Source organism: Amblyomma americanum, chromosome 3 (genome assembly GCF_052857255.1).
Source record: "Amblyomma americanum isolate KBUSLIRL-KWMA chromosome 3, ASM5285725v1, whole genome shotgun sequence".
NCBI lineage: Eukaryota > Metazoa > Arthropoda > Arachnida > Ixodida > Ixodidae > Amblyomma > Amblyomma americanum.
In genome coordinates, this window is record NC_135499.1 from 197,945,616 (window position 1) to 197,966,865 (window position 21,250).

The following is a 21,250-nucleotide window of genomic DNA, read 5'->3' on the forward strand; positions in this document are numbered from 1 at the left end:
CATACTTCTCTGTGGTTCCTGCCTGGACTGTCAAAATAGTTTTTCTTTTCGGAGTAGGGGCCACGCCTCGTGTCGCAAACAAAAAGCGCAGACCCGCCTCCGGAAGTCTGGCGTCACTCTGGACATAAGGGCAGATGGTCAAAGGGACGCGCCAAAGGAACTGGTTCCCGACAGGAACCGCGCTGGATCCGACCACAGTCGCGTGATGATGGGCTCTGAGGAACACATTTATGCAGTGTGCGTCCTCTGATAGGCTTAGATCACCATAACGTCCACAGTGCTGCAAACAACTTTTGGGATGGTACAGGGTTTTCAAGCCTTTGCTGTGTGCCGTAGCCAGTGCAGAGGCGCCGTTTCTGTGTGCCACGTGTATATTGCTCCATGTCTGTACTGTGTGTAAATACAGCCATGCCTCATTAATATGGACACTTTGGTTCCCAAGCAAGAGTGTCCATAAAGCATGTGGTCCATAATAACAAAATATGGAAAAAATAAAATTATGAGGATAATAACAAATTACGGAAAAAATAAAATTATGAGGAAACACTATGCTTATGGTCTGCTTCTGGGCACAGTGGCAGGCAGTGATGCGAAAATCAGATAAGCTCGGAAGTTTCAGGTGTATTATTCTGGTCGCTATTATCTTCGGAGTAATGAGGTGTAAATTCAAGCACATTTGAAGGTCCATGATTAGCATAGTGGTGCTAATGGTGTAACAAAGTACTACCATTCATCGTGCAAGATCCACACTATTTTCCCGTGGTTTTGACGAGGTGAAGTTCTACACGGGTCCGCATGTTTCTGTAAAATTTTTCTTGCTACAGCAGAGCCCCGATTATGAATTCCTCTCTTATGCTGCGGCACGCATTTTTATGATGAATTAGTGCAGTCCCAGCAAATCCTTGTAATACCTAATACATTGAAAATACAGATGGTCTTTCTTTATTTTTGCATTAAATGATGGTGGGACGCGTGCCTGACAACTGGCACAAATTAAGTGTATAAGGTAAAAGAGGTTGCTAGATCAATTCTCTGGCAGTCGTCACGTGATTCTAGGTTAAGGGGAGACGTGATTCTTGAAATGATAAAATGATCAAAAAATGGGAAGATTTTTATTTTGCAAAAACGGCATATTCCGGATCAATATACTCTAAAGTTCCTGCCTAAAAAGTTTCAAGCTCTAAATTCAACCTCCAGCTAATAAAATATCTATATTTCGAACCTGCAAAGGCTGGAAATGGCGATTTCAAAGCCAAATTCGGCAGGACTTCATGTCCATCGCTTCTCACAACTGCTTCTCCAATGGACACCATCTTGGTTATTTTTTTTTAAGCTGGACCCCTTCTCTACTACCTGGTATTACTCACTACTGTGAGATATTTGTGGAACGTCTGCATTCCACTGTTTTGTTTAGACCTCTGTAACAATCTCCGAATGGCTGGCGCGCGCACTTCAAATGTGATTTTCTTAGTATCGTATTTTTTTGCCAACATGACTAGCCTTACAGAAGTTTTTGTTGTGCCTTTATGGTGCAGTTTCAATTAATCTTATACCGTTGAATTCACAACGAACTTAAATGCTGTTTTGGTTGGCTGGGTCAAACATTTAAACTTTTGCGAACCATAATGTCACCTGTTTTCATGAAGCTCCTTATATTTCATATTTGAATCCCCCCTTATGTAATGCCCTCAAGGACCCTTAGGGTATCGAAAAGAATAAATGAATAAAAATGGCGGGTTGTCAATAGGCAAATCAAAATGGCTGCCACCAGAGTTAATCAAAATGTGGAGAGGGTGGGCATAGTGTAATGCAGCCTACTGCTTTCACTCTAGTAGAGTCAGTATATTAACTCCGTGCTTCTTTCTTTGGCCGCTCCCCTCTGATGTGACATGCAGGTTGGCCACTACTGCCACGTGTGTGATGCTGTGATCAAAAGTTATGCACTGTACTACCTGCACATGCACAACCTGCACCGGCTTGAGAAGCGCTTCCAGTGCATTGTGACAGCGTGTGGCCAGACTTTCACGTGCCCCAATGCCTTCCAACGCCACTCACTGCGCCACAACCAGAAGTCGGACAGCTTCTGCTCCATGTGCGACATGGTCTTCGACGACAACGAGCACCTGCAGGACCACTTTCTCAGTGCCGAGCATGCCAACAAGTACATGCGTGTTCAGGTGAGTCGAGCAAGAGAGAGAAAGGGCTGCAGTCTCATTGGACGAGGTTTCACCCAAACCCAGGTGTGATGCTTTCTACCCCACGTAAAATACGAGCATCTGGCTTGTAATGCCTGGCTTTATTTTGTACCTTAGAAATCATAGTGTAGTGTGGTTATTATCTATATGCTGTGCATTTTTTAATTCAGTTGGTGACGCACATCACTTTCCACCATACCAGTTAATTTGCTAGATAAAACAGGGAAGAGTATTGCAGCAATACTAATGCTATGCATTGGGCTTGTTGGTACATACTTCGAAATCATGGTAGCAGTGCGAAAAAGGGGACAACAGACGGAGAGTAGACAAGTACAAGTGCTGAACGTCCAACATTTTTTATTGTGAACAATTCACAAATGCCGTATTTTGTAGCGATAGCTACATTACGATAGCATTTCAGCCTTCAGCGTGGCGCCGCGCCACCCTGTGGCTGCGCCGCCACGCTGTCACGTGGTTGCTCATGTGGTGCGGAGCTGTTGCCGGCGGCGCAGCACCGTGGCTGATCACATGGTTCGTCACATGGTTGGTCACGTGACCAAGTTCCACTCACCAGCTGTAGCTATCGTGTCACTCTAGGTTTAACCAGAGCTAAACCACCGCCACTTTTACTTGCATAATTTGCACACAGCCCATCTTTCTGCCCGGATTTTAAAAAAAAATTACTCATATTTTGGGCTGCTTGTTGCACAAGCACACCAGCGTGTGCTCGAAGTTTGGAGTCAACTTTGTTTTTGCCAGCGAGGGGTGTAAGTTGCGGAGTCGACTTATACTCGGCAATATACTGTATACATTCCACTTTATGACCTTTGTAGAGTTTTTTAGGACGTGTTTATGAAATGTCCGCATAATTTGCGCACCCGCTTTTTGAAGCCTTATTTTTGGGGAAAAAAAGTGCACAAATTACCCGAGTAAATATGGTAGGACCAGAAAATTTGTTCATCTTATCAAAAGTTAATAGAAATGCTCCTAAAAAAGATGTGTGGCCATGCTAGACTTTCCAGATATGTGTTACATGAAAACAATGAATAAAATGGCCTTCCAGAGAGAGGATAATTGCAAATAAAGTATTTCTGGCACAATGCATGAACTGAGCTGAAGACAGAGCATGAAACAAGCTCCCATTATCCTACTTGAAAATGCATTGGTCAAGTTTTGTTTCCATTGTATCCCACAGTGCCTACTATTTTGTGTTTTCTTTCGATTTGCGCTTTCCATTCTGCTTCAAGCGATTCGAAGGTGCCCATCAGGGTAACCTTGCATCTCTCTCTTATCTTGCTCCTTCTGCAGCATAGCTGTTACCAAACTCCATGGGCAGGCAAACCATGCGCCTTTCTGTACGCTGCAGGCCATGTGCGCTGCACCAATATCTGGCCATTTCTAAGCCGCAGTAACACTTGTTGCGAAGCCACATCTGTTGAAAATATGGCCCAGGAGTTTTTAAACTCAAGTCAGCAAGTGGGTGCACTTACAGCATTCACGCCTTTTACTCTGTGGGCGAAAATGCGCGGCATGTGACGTGAGCGCAAGGCTGAGATCTGACGACGTTAGATCTTTGCACCAGCATAGGCGCTATGGTGCCCTGCATTTTCTGTTCCAGCAAGAGAGCCTTCCCCCATGAAAATGCGCTCTTGCAAGACTGCTTCCTCAAGCTTTTCGCAAAGGTGTGCGGAAGCCATTTTGTGGAGGTGCTCTTTCTTATGTACAAGCATTTTACATAATTTTTTCTTTGCTTAGTGCCGCACGAGTGCCGTTACACAGAGTCATCGTGATTTGCAGTCACTGCAAAAGTTTATTTACACAAAGGGCATGCGAAACAGATTGTCTTAAGCGGATTTTTTTTTTCATTGAGTCTCATGGGGAACCAACCAAATGATCTCATTTGTTCATGTTATCTGAGAACTTGTCTAAATGGGAGTCTACTCTGCATGCTCTTTGAGCCAGGGGTTATCGTCTGTGCGTGCGCAAATATGTCAGCTCTTTGTCTGAGAGGGTGATGGAGGCCACACTTACGCAGCCCTCCCCAAGTGTAGAAATCCGTTCAGGTTCTACGATTTCTCGTGTGACACGTTTTGCTCTTCTTAATAATGGAACTGTTTTCTAGTTTGGGTGAACAGTTGGGTGAACAGGAGCAGTTTATTTTTCCTCCATTGGTTACTGTGCTCTGTTTCATACATCAGGTGCAACACCGTCAAAGCTAGTGCTTTAGTTTGCACTGCCTACATCTGTGATAAAAAATGTAGTGTTTTCCTTGTGGCCAGTGAAAAGTAATGAATTCTTTATATCTATGTCTGTTACATGATGCACTTGTCATGAAATTGATTAAATGCGCTCTTATTTCTGATGACATGCTATTGCTTTCTCATGCCTTAGACCATTTGGCCACAAAACAAGTGCGGAGTAAAACACCTCTCTTTATTTTTTCATGTGGACTACTTCCGTACCTTTCACAGCGCTGCACCTGATGTATGAAACAGAGTATAACTGCCCTTTTAGCCCCTCAAGCTTAACTTAGCTTTTGGTTCTCTGTGAGCGTAAGTGTAAGCCTTTAAAAAGATAGGTTCCAAGCCTTCTGTGATAAAGATGGATCCAAGTAAAAGTTGCCTGATCCTGTGCATTGGTTTGTTTAATCATTCTGGCTTCCACCAATGTTTCATCGTCTACAGGAGAAGTACAACCGCTCAGAGCCACGCAACTACCGATGTCGAGTGTGCCACAGCTGGTTCGGCCTGTTTGCCACATTCGTGAAGCACATGGAGACAGAGAGTCACCAATACCAGTGCCAACACTGTGGCCTTCTCTTTGTCCAGCCAGGGCCACGTCGCAACCACATCCAAAGTGTGCATCCAGAGCTGGCCAACATCTGTGAGGTATGCCTAGTGCAGACTTTGGGCAGACTGTCAGCTTTACAGGTGGAAGCATTTTACAGCGCCACACCAGGCGTTTGCAGAACATGAAGCTAGTTTGGTGTGCTGTGTACCATCTCAGTTTTGGAGTGCAAACTTGAACAAGGTCTGGGAGGGGCAGCCTTAGTCCACTGACAAATGTTTCAACTGGGGACTTTTCTTCTAGCAAAAAATAGTAGTATGATAAAGTTCTTTGTCATAATATTGGTTGGAAGACTGAGGCCTCCCTCCCTCTTTCTTATTGCTAAAGTTTGCACTTTCAAAAACCATCTTTCCGCGGCTTTTCTACCGTGGATTTTCAGTTTTGTTGACTTGAGTGTGATGCACAAGGGCATACAAATTGGACTTGGCATCAAAAATATGGTAACATCTTTCGAAGCAGGAACCATCTATGCCAGAAAGGTTATCCAGAATTGATGCGTTATGAAGCCAAATTTTACTACTGGGATTATGTTGGCTCTCACTTTATCTCATGTTGTTTGTATCAGTTGTGCATTAGTGATAGCACATGATTGTGTATATTTTTCCAGATTTGTGGCTCCAAGATGGCCAACTCCCAGGCTTTGTGGAGCCATCTGTCACTGCACAGCATTGTGCATGAGTGTCACAAGTGCCACCGCCGTTTTCTTCAGCGCGAGCAGCTCATGGCCCACATGGAAGTTCACGCGTGAGTGAGGCTTTTGATTCTCTCTGCCATCTTCTTACAATGACTCACATCTTTAGAGGAGGGAGAACAGAAGCACCTAGCAGTAACATTGGTACCTGTGAGGGCATATTGAAATCCTGGTTCAGTAGAATCTCTATTATATAATCCTGGTTGATACGAATTTTGGGATGATACAGATTCGTAAAATGCCCTGGCCAGAGTGCATTATGTGCAATGGGCAGAAATTTGGATGTCACAAACAACCCTGCACCCCTCTGTGGATGATACGAACACGTGAGCCATGACCGCACCCTCAAGCACCAAGTACTTGCTGCCTGTACATCACCAACATCCTGATCGCGAGTTGAGCGGTGCACACCACGAGTAATGACCGCAGCACACGGCCTGGCCGCAGCCTTAGGTAAACCATGTTAGCCAAAAATGGATCTGCATAATTTCAGCATACAAATTTTGTTCATTTTGATGATACGATCTTTGGTTGAACCAAATATTTTTCGTGACCCTCTGAGATTCGTATGATCGAGATTCTACTGCATTTGGTTTCAGCGCGAGACAGAATGCGGCTCACATATGCAATTGCTCGCTCTACGCGTCCTTGGTGTTGCACTTCTTGACTGCCATCACCCCATGTATGGCAGGCACTGCAGGGCCACATACTGTTCAATCTCGTGAGGTCATTGGCCAAATGGGAGTCTGGGCACGTCGGCAGGAAATCCCTGCAGGCCGAGCTCTTGTAATGGGCACTGGCAGCAGAGATGAGTGGGCTCTCCACAGTGGAAGCACAAACGCAGTCAGTCGGAGGCATGCCAGACGTCTGCTTTGCTAAGGGGTGGTCAATCTTTCGGCTTGTACCGCGCCGGCTGCACGGAAGATAGCAGGACATGATGGTTGGGAACAAATGTAATGGAAGCTGGGCCAGGGCGTCGCAAAGCGTCAGTGTATATTGGGCGGTGGTAGCCATTTGGGAAGGACTTATGTTCGTCAGCCAGTAACGAAGGTCTGCCCACTTGCTGCACCTCATCGTGGATGATGCTATCAAGAGGGCTAACCATTGGCTGCGATGCGCCGCAAAGCTTCTGAAGCTCGTCACACACAGTGGAGAAAATCATGTCGCGGAGGTGGTCAAGGTTGCTTCTGAAGGCCGCTTCCATCAAAAACTCAGCAACAGTACTGAGGAGGCTGCACACGAGGACAGCCAAAAGTGTTCTTTAATGCTGCACATTACGTGCAGCTTTTGGCTTCCTAAATAGACGGGTCATCTTGCTAGAAAAGCCGCATCATGTCTTTGACATACATAGTAACTGTCTCATTGGGCATCTGTATCCAGGACTGCAGAGCCTGCTTAGCTCAGCCTGACAAATTGTGTTGCTGTATGCCTCGAGCAGTCAATGGCGGAACTCCCTCTGATGTTAAAAAGTCCTCACGGTTCTCATACCACATATGGGTGCCCGGTTTCAGTCTGAAGAAGATGTTGCTCGGCTTTGCTGAGTCATCCCACTGAATAAACGAGGCGACGCATTCAGGCGAAATGGGTCAGTCTTCCATGTGCTCATGCCGAGTGCCGTGGAACGACTTCAGTACTTGTGGGTTCTGGAGGGTGTAGCAAGTAGCACCTTGCATGGCAGGTCGAGGGGCGAACGCCGGGCAGACTCCAATGGCCTGTGCTCAGAGGCAAGTCCTAGGTTTCTGCGCCTTACTCTCTGAAACTGGTGTGTTGACTGGCAGACCTGGGTATACTATCATTGGTCAAATTTCAGGATGCACTGCCGTGGTGGCTCAGTAGTTATGGCACTAGGCTGCTGTCCTGAAAACGCGTGGGTTCGATCCCTGCCGTGGTGGTCGAATTTCGATGGAGGCAAAATTCTAAAGACCCATGTACTGTGCAATGTCAGTGCACATTAAAGAACCCCAGGTGGTCGAAATTGCTGGAGCCCTTCACTGCGGCGTCCCTCATAGCCTGAGTCTCTTGGGGATGTTAAACCCTATGAACCAAACCAAACCAAACCAAACCAAACCAAACCAAACCAAATCAAATTTCAGAATGCCGTGAATTCATTTGGTGCCCGGGCTTGGGTGGCATACGTGTAGAGTTAGCACAAGCAGTTTCCATGGTCTTGGAAGTTTTTGTGTTGTTTGTAAGACCTGATGTCTGCTGGTGCATAGTTCTTCGGTGAGCCTGAGTTCGAGCTTGGCTGGAGTCTGGTTGACAGCACCTGTCAGCAACAGATTTTTAGGGTTCACGTGGATAGGAAATAAAAAGCAAAATGCCCCTACACTTTTTTTTTATGCCCTAGATTGGTTCATTTTTCATCACAAAAGTTATGTACATTTTTTCCTGCCACCCACACAGAAATCTGCAATTCTACTGTAGTATTATTGCTTGCTGCAGTGGCTTAGTGCCCATGGCATTTAGCGGTTGAGCTGAACGCCGTCATAAGCAGTCAGCTGCTGATACTATTTTATTGTAGTGTTATTGTCGTTGCTCACATGGCAAATGACATAACCTCTCAGTAATGCAAGCTGCCACGCTAGCATGTGCCAAACCACTATAAAAATTCACAATGCCATCTGCACTCCTGTAAGGTGCAGGAGATTTGTTCGCCTATTGTGCACTCGCGAAGTATCTTTAGTTGTACTTTTCAGTCTTGTTTGTTGTTGTTGAGCACCTCTTCTGTTGTTTCCATTCAGGCCACCTACGCCGTGCCCCTGGCAGGGCTGCAACCGCAAACTGGCCACAAAAGTGGGGCTGTACAATCACTTGCGAATGCATCGTGGCGACACGGACTTCAGGTGCCTGACTTGTGGAAGAGGTAGGTCATCTGGTTTTGCTGTTGCACAATGAAGCTGTGTAAATGCTGGCACATACAGTTGGCATCAATAGTTTATGAGCCACACAAGCTGCGAAAAACTAGCACCTTCCCCGTAGCTTGGATGCAAAGTAGGCTTGTGCAAATGGGGAATCATCAATTCAAAGCAAATTTACAGCAAATAGTTTGTGACTGCAAATCTAGTAGCGAGAAAAAAAGGAAATTTATTAGAGCTCAATATTGTACGCCGAAAGACTTGGCTTGCAAAATTCACTAAGACAACTGAAATAAAGATTAGACAAAATAAAAACTGCTTTCAAAATTGCATTTACCAATGTTCAAACAAAAGCAGCCCTAAGTGCTCTAAGCATCATAGTCTCAAGCCTTCAATATGCAATTCTTCATATGCTGTTCATTTTAAATGTATAGAAATATTGCCTACAGAATATGCAGATGCAGAAATTTTGGGCTTGATTCATACTCTAGACTTCTGCAGCACCGATTCTCACATTAGCTTCATTGCTATGCCAAACTTGCAGAAACCCTGGTTTGACAACAAAACATGAGGAACCTGTAGTCACTCTTAAGTTTTACCCAAATGAATGGTTGATGTAGTAACATTCTCCAAAAATTTTTAGCTACCTGATTTTTTTCTACATAGACTCCATGCTTTCATAGTACACTTATTATCTTCATGTCAAATCAATGACAGCGTGAAAAAATTATAAAGTAATTTAGAAATATAAAAGCGTCACTGCATAAAGAATTTATCAAGGAATACAATGTGACAAACTGCATGAAAATTTGCAAAGCCATTGTCATGCTATGTTTTATACCGAAACAGAGCAGTCCTGCAGGGTGCACTATGCTGTAATTAAAGCTGCTGGTTTAACTATTCCACTTGAGATGTGGAATTCTGGCTTTTTCTTCACTTTTTGGTCATCTTTTGTAATGTAGATGGACTTGTGCCAGGTAGAAGCCTCAAAACCACCGAGGTTTTTTTAGACAATAAAGAAACTTTCAGTCTCTGCATCTTACCAGGCCGGGAAGATTTCTGCTGAATGTCTACCTTAGGAACATTTTAATAGCTCATGCACACTAAGATTAAGATTTGGAGAGCAGGATGTTTTACGGTTGTGGTTGTAGGCGTCGTTTCTCTCCTCTCGTCTCTTCACTCACTTCCTCGTTTCCTTTGTGCTTCTGGCTCTGCAGCCAAGGCCAGGCAGGAAGAAAAGAGGCTGGCCTTTGTCCCCGTGCCTTTGGTTGTGGGTTGTTCTTTGTTCGGTCGGGCAAGAGGTGCAGAAGGGTGGAGGGGGCAAGTTGAAGAGGCTGTGTGGGGTCGCTAGGGCTGAGGTGGTGTTCCTGTCGGGAGCACATGCAGGAACACTAGGCTGAGGTAGCCCAATCTCCACGGCACAGGGACAAAGCCTCATCTCCTTCCCTTTCTTGCCTAGCCTTGGCTGCAGAGCCAGAAAAAGTTGTCAAGCAGCAAAGGCTTAAGGCGATAGTCTTTAATGGCTCATACTCGCATCCGTCCGTTACATTTTAGGTCACGTGGCCTTATGATGCCACATGATCTCTCTATCATGCTCGTGCGAGCTACTCTTCCCCTCTGTCATGAAATGAATTCAAGCGCAGCAAATTCAAATCAGTGCAACGAGTCGCAAACGGCTTTCGCCTTCCCGCAGTTAAAAGATATCTAAGTGCCTCCAACGAATTTTTTGCCCTAGCCATTGTCTTTCGGCTTTCGCCTTCCCGCAGTTAAAAGATATCTAAGTGCCTCCAACGAATTTTTTGCCCTAGCCATTGTCTTTCTTCCCTCACCCACCTCGGTGGGGGCTCAAGTTCCATGAGGATCCCCCTGGGGATGCACCCCTGGCGGTGGGGGCTCCTGTAGACATGATTACCTTTGGAAAATTGAGCTACGTTTTGCCCACTAATTTAATATAACATGCCACTGGGGCCTTGTAAATTTGGCTGTGATATCACTTTTCTTCCCCCCCCCCCCCCCTTCCCCCCTTTATTTTTGCAGGCTTCTTCAAGAAGAAAGCTTTGGACTCTCATATGCGACTTCACGAAGAGCCCTCTGCACTGGCCAGGATGCAGCGTTCTGAGCTGGCACCAGGTCAGATTGCTGTAGGAATGTGTGCGTGGAGGAAAACTGTGCTGTAGGTTAAAACCACTGATGTGCAGCATCTAGTGTGACTGACATAAAAAACTGCCATGTTTATGGAATTTGATAGAATGTACTCCGTCCAGCATGAAGTGAACTTGGGACTTGAAGCCACATTTTTCATGACATTCCTGTGTTCTCACATAGGTAATTAGAATGTATGTACCGTTTGACCCTCACAAACGTATTAATAGTCACTGGAGGAGATTAGGTGCAATGATTACTTTTATTTTTTTTTCTTATTTTCAACTTAAAGCACTGCTCATTTTAAGTTGCAAATGAATGTGCACCGAGTTTTTTTGGCTTGCAAGCCAGTATCCTTGTTTGGGCATGAATCTCTTAAACTCACAGATTTTCTCTCCAAACAGGTCTTCAAGCTTTTGTTTACTGTCAGCGGTGATGATGGTAATTTGGGCAATGGTATAGTCCTGGATAATTCCATAATTTAGCATGCAGGCCGCAAGCAGCAAAAATGCATTAGGCATGACCCTAAGTGAACTCTTGCTTTTCCTCAAGCCATCTGTGAGCTCTAAGTCGTTATGAGTTAATGTAAGATAGAAATAAGTTACTGTTATTGTTTTCTTCTAGACAGCACTTGTTCGGTGTACAAGTGGGTGTGTCAAACTGTAAGCCATTTTAGAATGCGGTTCAGTAAGGAACTGACACTTTTCTGCTCTGCAGGAAGCCACATGCTTACTGAGGTGAGCCCGCAGGAAAGCCAAGAAGAATCTGCGGGAGAGCTTATTCAGCTGATCTGTGCCGGCTGCCTGAATGGCTTTGAGTCGGAAGACCTGTTTGCAGCACACATCTGCACAGGACATCAAGGGTGAGTTGGATGCTCGGGGCAGACGCTGCTGCTTGGCTGGTAACAAGAGAAGGCATTCGTGGGCAGTCAAAATATTATCAGAGTATTTGTTGAAGAACCCCTAAACCACCTTTTTATTGAGGTGCTTTTTTTTTTTATCCTTGGGGCCAAAAATAGAAGCTGTTAGTCTCCTCTTCGTGAATTCATGATTGTATTGAAACCTTCTTTGGCAGGCGCATTGCCAAGGAAGGTTTGTCATGTTGTCATATTGCTTTTTTTTCTTTCTTTTTGACAATGCGTCTATGGAAGCCTTCTGTTATCATGCAAGGAAGTGGCTAATGGTGCCACCTTATTTTCTGTGGCACTGCAGGCACCACCCTAGCATAAAGAAAGTCACAGGGGCTAGAATGGAATGAACAGAAACCACATTTTAAGGACAACAAGAAGGGTTTACGGCTCGATTAACACTCCATGTGCTAGAACCGCGAGAACAAGTTTGCTGCACTTATTCAGTCGCAGAGAAGCATCGAGAACTTGACAGCATGCAAAAGTGGAGTCTTATTCAGTAATTAAAGTACCTCTGTGGCAGAGAATTCAAAAGTTTGCAAACAGAGAACAAAGAATCTGTGAAATTCCATGAAAGTTATGAACTAGTGCTTCAGAATGCACTTCACGTTCTATTCGGAACCAGGGTATGATTATAGAGTGAATTTTTTTTTTAGCTTTTTAAGATAGCTAACGCGACCTTTCGCTACCAGACTGAAAAGCCGCTAAGAGAAGCCACCTTTTTAATCACCTTGGAGCAAAGTGCACGACATGCAAATGCAAAAAAAAAAAAGGCTGTAGATGTAGAAAAAGAAGGTGGTGCAGGTCGCTGAGCAAAGGAAGGCACTGAAGGAGTTGAATGGTGTAGACAGAGCTAAGAAGGGTACCTCGAAACACCGAGTAGCAGTAGCACAGCAGTGATGGCGGCTGAAGCTGCGTACAGTACAGTATCAAGGGCTTCGTTTCGCTCGATTGTGGCGCATGCATCTGGATCGCTGACTCTGAAACATCGCCGACGTATCCGCTGCTTCCGTATTTTAGCGTGCTGTCTGCGTTTTTTATTGGGACCCGTCGGCTATAGTTGACCTGAACAGTTTGAGATTGCATTATAATTGTTGTTATCTCCCTTGGCATTACCATCCTCCTTGTCACGTAAGCATCAAGTCGTGCTGTCATATTAGATTCCATCAAAATTTGCATTAGTATATGTTTTTCTGAACACATTTATGCTTTGTATGATTTCTCATGCTATGAGATTCCCCTGCCCCATTATGCCATTATTCTCCTGCCAAATAGATAAATGACGGTGAGGAGTAAAATATTTTTGTGCAATAAATCTTTCTTTGCATCTATGTGTTCCATGAAAACGAATTTCTTTTTAAATTAAACTACCTCCACTGACATTTGAACTATTCCAGAATATTTGGCATATTGCCGCCACCGCGGCTCAGTGATTATGGTGCTCGACTGCTGACCCGAAAGACATGGGTTCGATCCTGGCCGCGGTGGTCGAATTTCTATGGAGGCGAAATTCTAGAGATCGTTGTACTGTGCGATGTCAGTGCACAGTAAAGAACCCCAGATAGTCAAAATTTCCGGAGCCCTTCACTACTGCATCCCTCATAGCCAGAGTCGCTTTGGGACATCAAACCCCCATAAACCATTAACCAATATTTGATATTATTTGCAATCAATTGTTTTACGCTTATTAGCTCCAAAACCAAAAATTCGATAATCGCATGTCCCTTATTGGAAATGCTCAGAAGAAAAAGAAGAGAATAGCTGTCTTCCTTTAGAAAAGAAATATAAAGCTCTCCCGTATAACTAAGAGCAAATCTGTTTTCAATGCAGCATTTAGAGTTTCAGAGAATAGTTTTTTCCTGCGGATGGTTTATGTATACTGTCCTTTATCATTAGCCATTATGTTTTTCCTCCTGTTCAGGGTCAGGTAATTTTGACTAAAATAGTCAGGGAAAACGTAGAAAAGTTTGTAATTTCGAAAAAGTACCTTGCATGGCACCCTGAGGCCACTGGGCTGTAGAGTAGCCAAAGCGCTGCGCATGAGAAATTTATTTATTTTTTCTTACTGGAAAGTTTAGCCTGAAGGAGACATATTCTAGATTTTTTATTCATCTGTTTTCCAACTGGGTACGTCTAATATTTTTTTGGCTTTTTGTGCAAGTCACTCAAACTTTACCAATCAAAAATTTTCTTTCGTAAGCAACGTATGTTTTTTTCTTTGTATCACTGAAAATAGAATACTATTAGCTACACTCTGATATGTTGCAATAAACAAATATTTTTAAATTAATGGGTGAAAAAAATATGTTATGATATCATCCCGAAATTGCTTGTTTTCCCACAGTAAGGACAAAGTTAAAGGGATAACCAATAAATATGTCGTGGGACAGATATTTCCTGTAATATTAGCATATGGCATCAGAGCATGAGTGGTGGCTGCTTTTTGTTTATTTGTTGTTTTTGAAAATTTAACACAATTCAGTAAACTTCAGGACAACTCTCTTTTTGAAAAATTTATATTTGGAGCAAGTATTTTTTGTATATTTACAACCAGGCTCTACATTGTGATGATATGTGCTTATTGTATTTTTCATGTGTAGACAAGGTCAAGACCAGGCCTTTGTGGCCACTGATGACTCGGTGATCAACATGGTTACGGGAGATGGCACACTGTCGTCTGCAGACCTCGGTGGAGGCCAGTTGGTGGCCACTACAGAGGACGGCATCACTACTACGGTAGCCATAAATCCACAAGAGGATCTGGCCACACAGCTAGCTAGGGCTGTTGCAGAAGCCACAGGCCCCGGCCAAGTGACCGTGTCCATAAACACAGCCGACGGCATTGCAACCATCAGCCAGGACCCTCGTGACTTGACCGACTTTCAAGGCATGGAGTCTGTGACAATGGACTCTGCAGACCTCGAGCTTGCAGACCAACAGCACCAGATGGCATCGTTACATCAAGAAGGCATGGAAGAAGTAAATGAGCAAGAAGGCAGCGAAGAGCTGGTCATACAGCAACTTGGAGAGCCTGAACATGACCCACAGCCAGAGCACGAGTCCGGACAGCAAGAACAGATAACCGCGGATGACCCCAATCCGGACGAACTGATGGAGGAACAGCCCCAATCCAATCCAGACCCTGAGCCAGAGCAGATGGAGAGTGCCGACCTCCATCAGGAAGTTCACGAGAACCAGGACACTAGCATGGAGGCTGAAATGAGTGCTCATACAGCACAGCTGCTGATGGCTGCCAACCAGGAGGGCTTGGAGCACTTGGCCGTAGAGTCTGAAAATGGCGAGGTGATCCACTTTGCCATTGTCCACCACCCCGAGGAGTCCCAAGGAGGAGTTGCCGTCACCTCAGAAGAAATGGCTATGCTGACGAGTGGAGACGGCACAGCATCGTCTCTTGCCCGCATCATGACGATGGACACATCGTCATACATGGTATCTGGTGACATGACGACTACATCAGCCCAGCTGGCCAGTGAGACTAAGGTTGTTGGTGCTCTCAACACAGAGGCACCATTGCTGTCGGTGGGCTCTGGAGAGCTGTGCCCACCTCGAGAAGCCTACGAGGCGGGACAGGGAGACGCGGCCGCAGTGGCAATGGCAGAAGGCAGTGAAGGCCAAGAACAAGCAGTTGCGGCAGCAGGCATGACATATACCGAAGCATCCGGTGGCGAAGGCGATCAGATGCCCATAGTCATGATGGTACCGGGTGGTCAGGAGGGCTTGCACATGGAAGGTGAGGAAGGGTTCGCCAACGCTGCTGTGCTCAAGGTTCCAACTTCAGATGGTGGAGAGAGGGTGCTTCTGATCCCAATCAGCTCAGAAGGAGGGAACACTGTATTTGCCCTGCCTGGGGGACTGGCACTCAGTGGTGTCACTGAGGGACAGGAAGGGGCTGGAACAGAGCAGGGCTGTGTGGCCGTCACCTTGGATCCGGCTTCAGCGGCCAATGTGAGTGGAGACCATGGGATTCTGACCCTGCCCATGGTGACGGACGCAATGACAGGCCAAGTATCAGTGCAGTTTTCCGCCGAACACGGAGAATGAGGCCAGCCATTGACAGCACTAGTAAAAACAGTGGGGTCTTTTTGGAAAAGAGGCTTGCACTCTGTTGGTCTCAATTTTTGTTGTCTGCAGTTTGTTACCACTTATTCATCGCAAGGGGGGTAGCTTTGTGGATTACAACACACACATTTAAGCAGAGGATTACCACATGCTTGAACAGAGGGTTAGCACACGCTTGAACAGATGTTTAAAGGTTATCTGTACTTTTCTGTTTGACAGTACAAGTGTTATGATCTGTTCTTGTGCCTTGCATTGCAGTAACCCCCATTTCCCTATTTGCTTTTCCTCATTTTATGAGAAAAACAATGCTAGTGGCAATGCAGGTTATAATGCAATCAATAAGTTTGGATGTGAGCAGAATTTTCCAGTGGTGGTGTGCAAGGAAGACAAGCTCCCCAAAACAAGGCAAGGCTGTCATGGTTCCCCAAAGTACAATTCAACATAGTCTACATTTCGATTACACGATGCATACTTCGTTACTTTATTGTTGCACTGTCATGGGTAAAATTTGATTCACAGTGGGCCTACTTGCTCACAGCTGATCACATCCACTATGTTAAGTACTGTTGGTACCTGGCATCGTACAAATGCCAAGCAGTAAAGATATATTTAAGCACATTCATCTCATCAAACTTGCTAGATTTGCGTTCAAAAAAAAAAAAATCACACTGCACTGTTGTAAATACATGCGCATTGTTTCTTTGATAATGCAATTCTTGTAGTTGGTCCCTCAGGCCAGATACATGATTTTGCAGGGAAAATGAGCAGCGTTGTCTCGACACATACTATTGTCCTCCAGCTGTCAATAAAATGTTCACCATTCCTTACTGCAACGTATTTCCTGCAACTCTTCCTTAAAGGTGGCCATGATATACACATGGTAAAATCATCTCTTTCAATGTGGGCGTTGTGCTAGTACAAATGAGATGCACCATACTGCAATTTGTCTTTTTGCTTGTTCACTAGTCTTTATACAAGGTCTCACATTAATTTCACTTGGCCTCATTGTTTCTAGCAATTTCTGCTTTGTTCAGCCTAGCTTATTATTTTATTTGAGTCATTAAAAACTAGCCACACAAGTGCATCAATACTAGGTCATTCCCCACGAAAGGAGTGGTGCGAAATTCTTGACATTTTAAATTGTCATCGCTTAAGACAACTCTCAATGTAAGTGTAGAGGCTTTCTTTTGAAGAAAAATTTTTCCTTTAAACATCATGCTCCAAAGTTTATGAAATCACCTTAATCTGGGAATTTCTAGAAAATTATTGTTCAGGAAATGTTCCTTGCTGATAAGATTCGTCTTCACTTGTAGTTAGGTATTGAGATACCCTGTTGTACTCCAAAAGGTGAACCATGACTCACCAGCCCAAAAGGGAAGCACAACGGGTGAAAAATTGAGATTTCCACATTTTAAAAATAAATTCGGAGTCTAAATTTCGAGACAGAACTTTTTTACGGTGTTGTCTGAAACCTTGTTATAGTATTGTTTGAATTCAAGTTTAAAACTGCCCTTGCATTGTTCTGTAATTGCAAATATGACGATTTCTGCGAGGACGGCCACTCTGACTGTCAGGCAACTCTATGTGGGCAACGGTACACGTCAAAACAAACAGCCAAATGGTCTCATCGGTGTGGCAACCAAGCACCTAGCCTGCTGGCAACGCGTGGTGGTGTCCACTACAGCCGAGTGAAACATGGTACTTCGATGGCATGTTCAATGGCATTCGGTGAGCAGACTGTCTAGTAATCAGTGGCAATCAGAGGAGGCATCGTCGTTGACCCGATTTTCAAAGAGCAGAAGCTGCCCTAGCAGCCCGAGTCTTCTAATCATTCCTACGGTAAAAGCGGAAGGACTAGGCCTATTCGACACCGAGCGAGTAACGCTTCTGGAACTCGTGCGTCATACTCCGGGATTGCGACGTGGCACGCGCGCAACCAAAGGCCCGACTCCACGCCTCGTGCCTATTCAAGCAGGCGCAAGCGCGGCGCTCAGTTATGCTGTTTTCATTTAAATATTTTGTTCGCTTTTCATTTGTCACTATTATTATACATGCTCTTTTGTTGTACAGAGCATGTGCAGAAAAACTGAATTTGGTCGAATTCATTGGAGAGTCGTTGCCGTACGGTGATGTGGCTGGCGCAGGTGGGAGGTAAGATGAGATGCTTAAACACGTTCTGTACCTGCCAAGTGTCTGCAGCCGCGATACTCGCGGTGCTCACACGCCATAACCAGCACGGCAGCGTGCATCAGTAGAGATTTAGCTTAGCGCAATCCGCTTCAGCGTGCCACTAGTGTGTACACACTGACTAGTCCCGACGGGCCAGTTGTGCAAATCAAGACCTACTGGCGCAAACAGCCACCGGGCGCCTGGCACTTTGTGCCTGTGCAAAAGCAGTGGCTCCCTGTGGAATCGGATCGCACTATGCTAAATTTCTTTAATCGGGGCACGCGTGGTTCTCTTCATTTCCGCGGAACGAGTTTCAGCAGAGTGCTGGTGTCGCATTCACTATTCTCTGCACGATTGCGCAAGCATGAGAATCTAGCACGAGGCACATTGTGCGGGTACCCTTTTCCGAAGCCCGACGCAGGTTTGCCCAGGGAAAAATTCTGCAACTGGGAATCTGCTGGTTCGTGCTGGTATTTGCTTGTTGGTCCCAACAATAAAAACCTTGTTGGTATTGAACTGTGACAGCTGGTTCCAGCAACAGAGCTTGCCAATTTTCAACTGGTCCAACTCCTCCCAGCAAGAACCTTGCTGGTTTTCTGCAGGGCCAACTGGTTCCAGCAGGTTCAAGCAGAAACCTGCTGTCCCAGCTATTGAATTTGCTGGTTTTCTACTGGGCCAACTGCTCCCAGCAAAAACCCTGCTGGTTTTCTACACGGCCGAATGGTTCCAGCATAGAAACCTGCTGGTCCCAACTATAGAGCTTGTTGGTTTTGAACTGGGATTTGCTGGTTCCAGCTAACTTTTTCTATTCAGTTTGGAGAACTTTTTTCATTGTTTGAATAGTAATGAAGCTCTTTAGCTAAAAGAAATTTTCAACTAAATCTCTTGGATTGTGCCCGCAATTAATTCCATAAAGAATGGCAAAATTTGATGAGAAAACTTTGCTCCAAAGTCCAATGAGAAAGTTGTAGAATGGTCTGCGAAACGTCCCACTGAACAGTGTTTAAATTTCCATCTATTACGTATCGGCTTTTTTTTCAATCTCTACAGATGCCCGCAAAATACAAAGTATACCACATGACATGTCTGCTTGCACACCACGATTGCAGTGCTCTCGAACGTTACGCCCAATAAACAAACAATGTGACAGGGCTGCGAGGCACGCACTGCCTGTGTGATTACGGGAGCGCAAGCGATAAAGACTGCGTCTACTGGCCGCTGTCATCAAGCTCCACAGGGGAAAAATACCGCTGGCGTAAATCACACAGCCAGCTGTTGCGTCACTGCCCTGTCGGCTTCTAAGGTGTAGCACACTGGGCTAAATGATCTGTTAGTTCAATTGCGGCGCGCAAGCGGGCATGCCACATAGTATTTTTTGTATTTCGCGGTCATTTGCAGTGAACGAAAGAAAAGCTAACATGTAATACAGGGAGGGTTAAAAGCTGTCCAAACGGAAGTTTGCGGATCGGTCTACAACTTTCTCGTTGACCTTTTTCGCTGATCTCTGTTTCTTACGAAGTTGGTTAATTAATATAGACTAATTGTGCAATTAAGCACAATACAAAAAATAGTGTGACTTGCTCCATACTATAGCCAGCAGCATGCATTTGGTCGCGTGGTCGTAGAGTGCTTTGGCGTATTTTTAAATCCTGGCTAAAGTTAGCTGGGACACCCTGTATATATGTTGCAGTTTGTTTTTGCTCTTTTTGCTGGGGGTTTGAAGCTGCACGTGCTCTCCTGCAAGGCGACTGACATTTTAGCGTCCAGTAGTTAGTTCCAACAGCTACTGGTCGCAGCAGCTGTTGGGAATGTGCTAATTACCGGACACTGCTGGAACCACCAGGTTCCAAATTTAAAATTTTCACCCGAGGGTGCTGGGTGTGCACCGCTTATAAAGCAATAGCCGCGCAATGACGCAATTGCAGTTAAGACCAACATTCAGGGAGATCTCATATAGTCTCGCACCTCACAAATTTGTTAGCTCCCCAATTTCTGATGGCAGCTTTTGCAGGATGTCGACCCAGCTTGATAAAGTGTAATGCTTATTCTCTCCTTTTTTTCACATAATGGCATAGTTATATTCGAAAAATACGATTTTTAAAATGCTTGTGCCGGTCAACCTTTTTTATGTGCTAGGATTCGAAATATTCGCTTCGAAATTATTGTACGAAAATTACTATTTCATTTCAATTCATTTCAAATCAAAACACTATTCGCACATGCCTAAAAGTGATCTGAGCAGTTGGCTTTTTAATGTTCCTTTAATTTGCAACGATCTTCAGGTCATAAATGAAACTGCGTCTGGTGGAATGCTGTTTTTGTGGGAGGGCCATATATTCATGTAACGAATGACACTAGCGTACAGGCATCCCTCCACTTCAGTATGTTTACGAGGGGTTTAACGTCCCAAAGTAGCTTGGGCTACAAGGGGACTTCAGTATGTTTGCAGAGACGTGTGATGTGCATACTATGGTGTTTCATTTACTTCAGTACAAATTATTTATTAAACATTGCATTCGTGATGTGCCACAGCTTTGGAAATTGAATAATCTGGTCAAGCAGGTGTTGCCTCAATCAAGCAAAATGCTTATCTAACACATTCGGAATGGCTTTTTAAATCCTGCGTTGGTATCAAAACTATAGTCAATAACAGGCACACCCTGTATACCATGAGCATTCCACCCAAACATATTCTTTAAGAATAATTAAAATGGTGAAATTGCTCCATTAGGTAGTCTATTCAATATGTTCAACACTTATGTCAGTAATGCGACGAGTGAGACTGGAAACAAAATCAGTTTCACTGAAGCAATGCCTGCACCACAGCGGTGCAACTCCTTTTGAAAATTTCTCACCAACAACTTTTTTATATGTGAAACTAGTTAGATCTGCTATTTTTGTTTTCTTGCGCACCGTTGCCCACTAAGGTTTTTGGCCATTAATATGGCTGGTTTTGCAGAAATCATGTTTGCAATTAAAGAACAATGCAAGGGCAGTTTTCTACTTCAGTGCAAAATACACTACAATAAGGTTTCATATAACACTGCAAAAAAAAGTTCAGTCTCAAAATTTACTCTATGTTTACTTCAAAAAATGAGAAAAGTTCAAATTTCTTCTGCTAAGCGCTTTTATTTTCAGCCGAAATTGAGTCATCCATGGTTCATCTTTTGGGACACAGTAGGGAATCTCAATATCTAACTACCTGCACAGACAAACTTTTTGGCAAGGAATGGTTCCTGAACAATGCTTTTCTAAAAATGCCCACAATAAGGCAATTTCTTATTCCTGTGCACAGATTTGGAGAAAATTCCTTCATCAAAAAAAGGAGTCTACACTTCTACTGGAACTAGTCTTCACGGTTACG

General features: G+C 44.5%; 1 protein-coding gene across 5 annotated transcripts in view; it reads left to right on the plus strand.

Annotated features, from left to right (window-relative positions):
* The window catches only part of LOC144125816 (uncharacterized), a 78,925-nt gene extending 62,381 nt beyond the window's left edge, over positions 1–16,544 (plus strand). For all 5 annotated transcript variants that reach the window (XM_077659526.1, XM_077659527.1, XM_077659530.1 and 2 more), the window contains exons 17-23: positions 1,896–2,177; positions 4,880–5,083; positions 5,650–5,786; positions 8,475–8,596; positions 10,626–10,718; positions 11,448–11,592; positions 14,238–16,544. In XM_077659526.1, coding sequence (XP_077515652.1) covers positions 1,896–2,177; positions 4,880–5,083; positions 5,650–5,786; positions 8,475–8,596; positions 10,626–10,718; positions 11,448–11,592; positions 14,238–15,699 — 2,445 coding nt within the window. In that variant the 3' untranslated portion in view covers positions 15,700–16,544. The remainder of the gene's footprint in view (positions 1–1,895; positions 2,178–4,879; positions 5,084–5,649; positions 5,787–8,474; positions 8,597–10,625; positions 10,719–11,447; positions 11,593–14,237) is intronic.
* Positions 16,545–21,250: the final 4,706 nt, after the last annotated feature.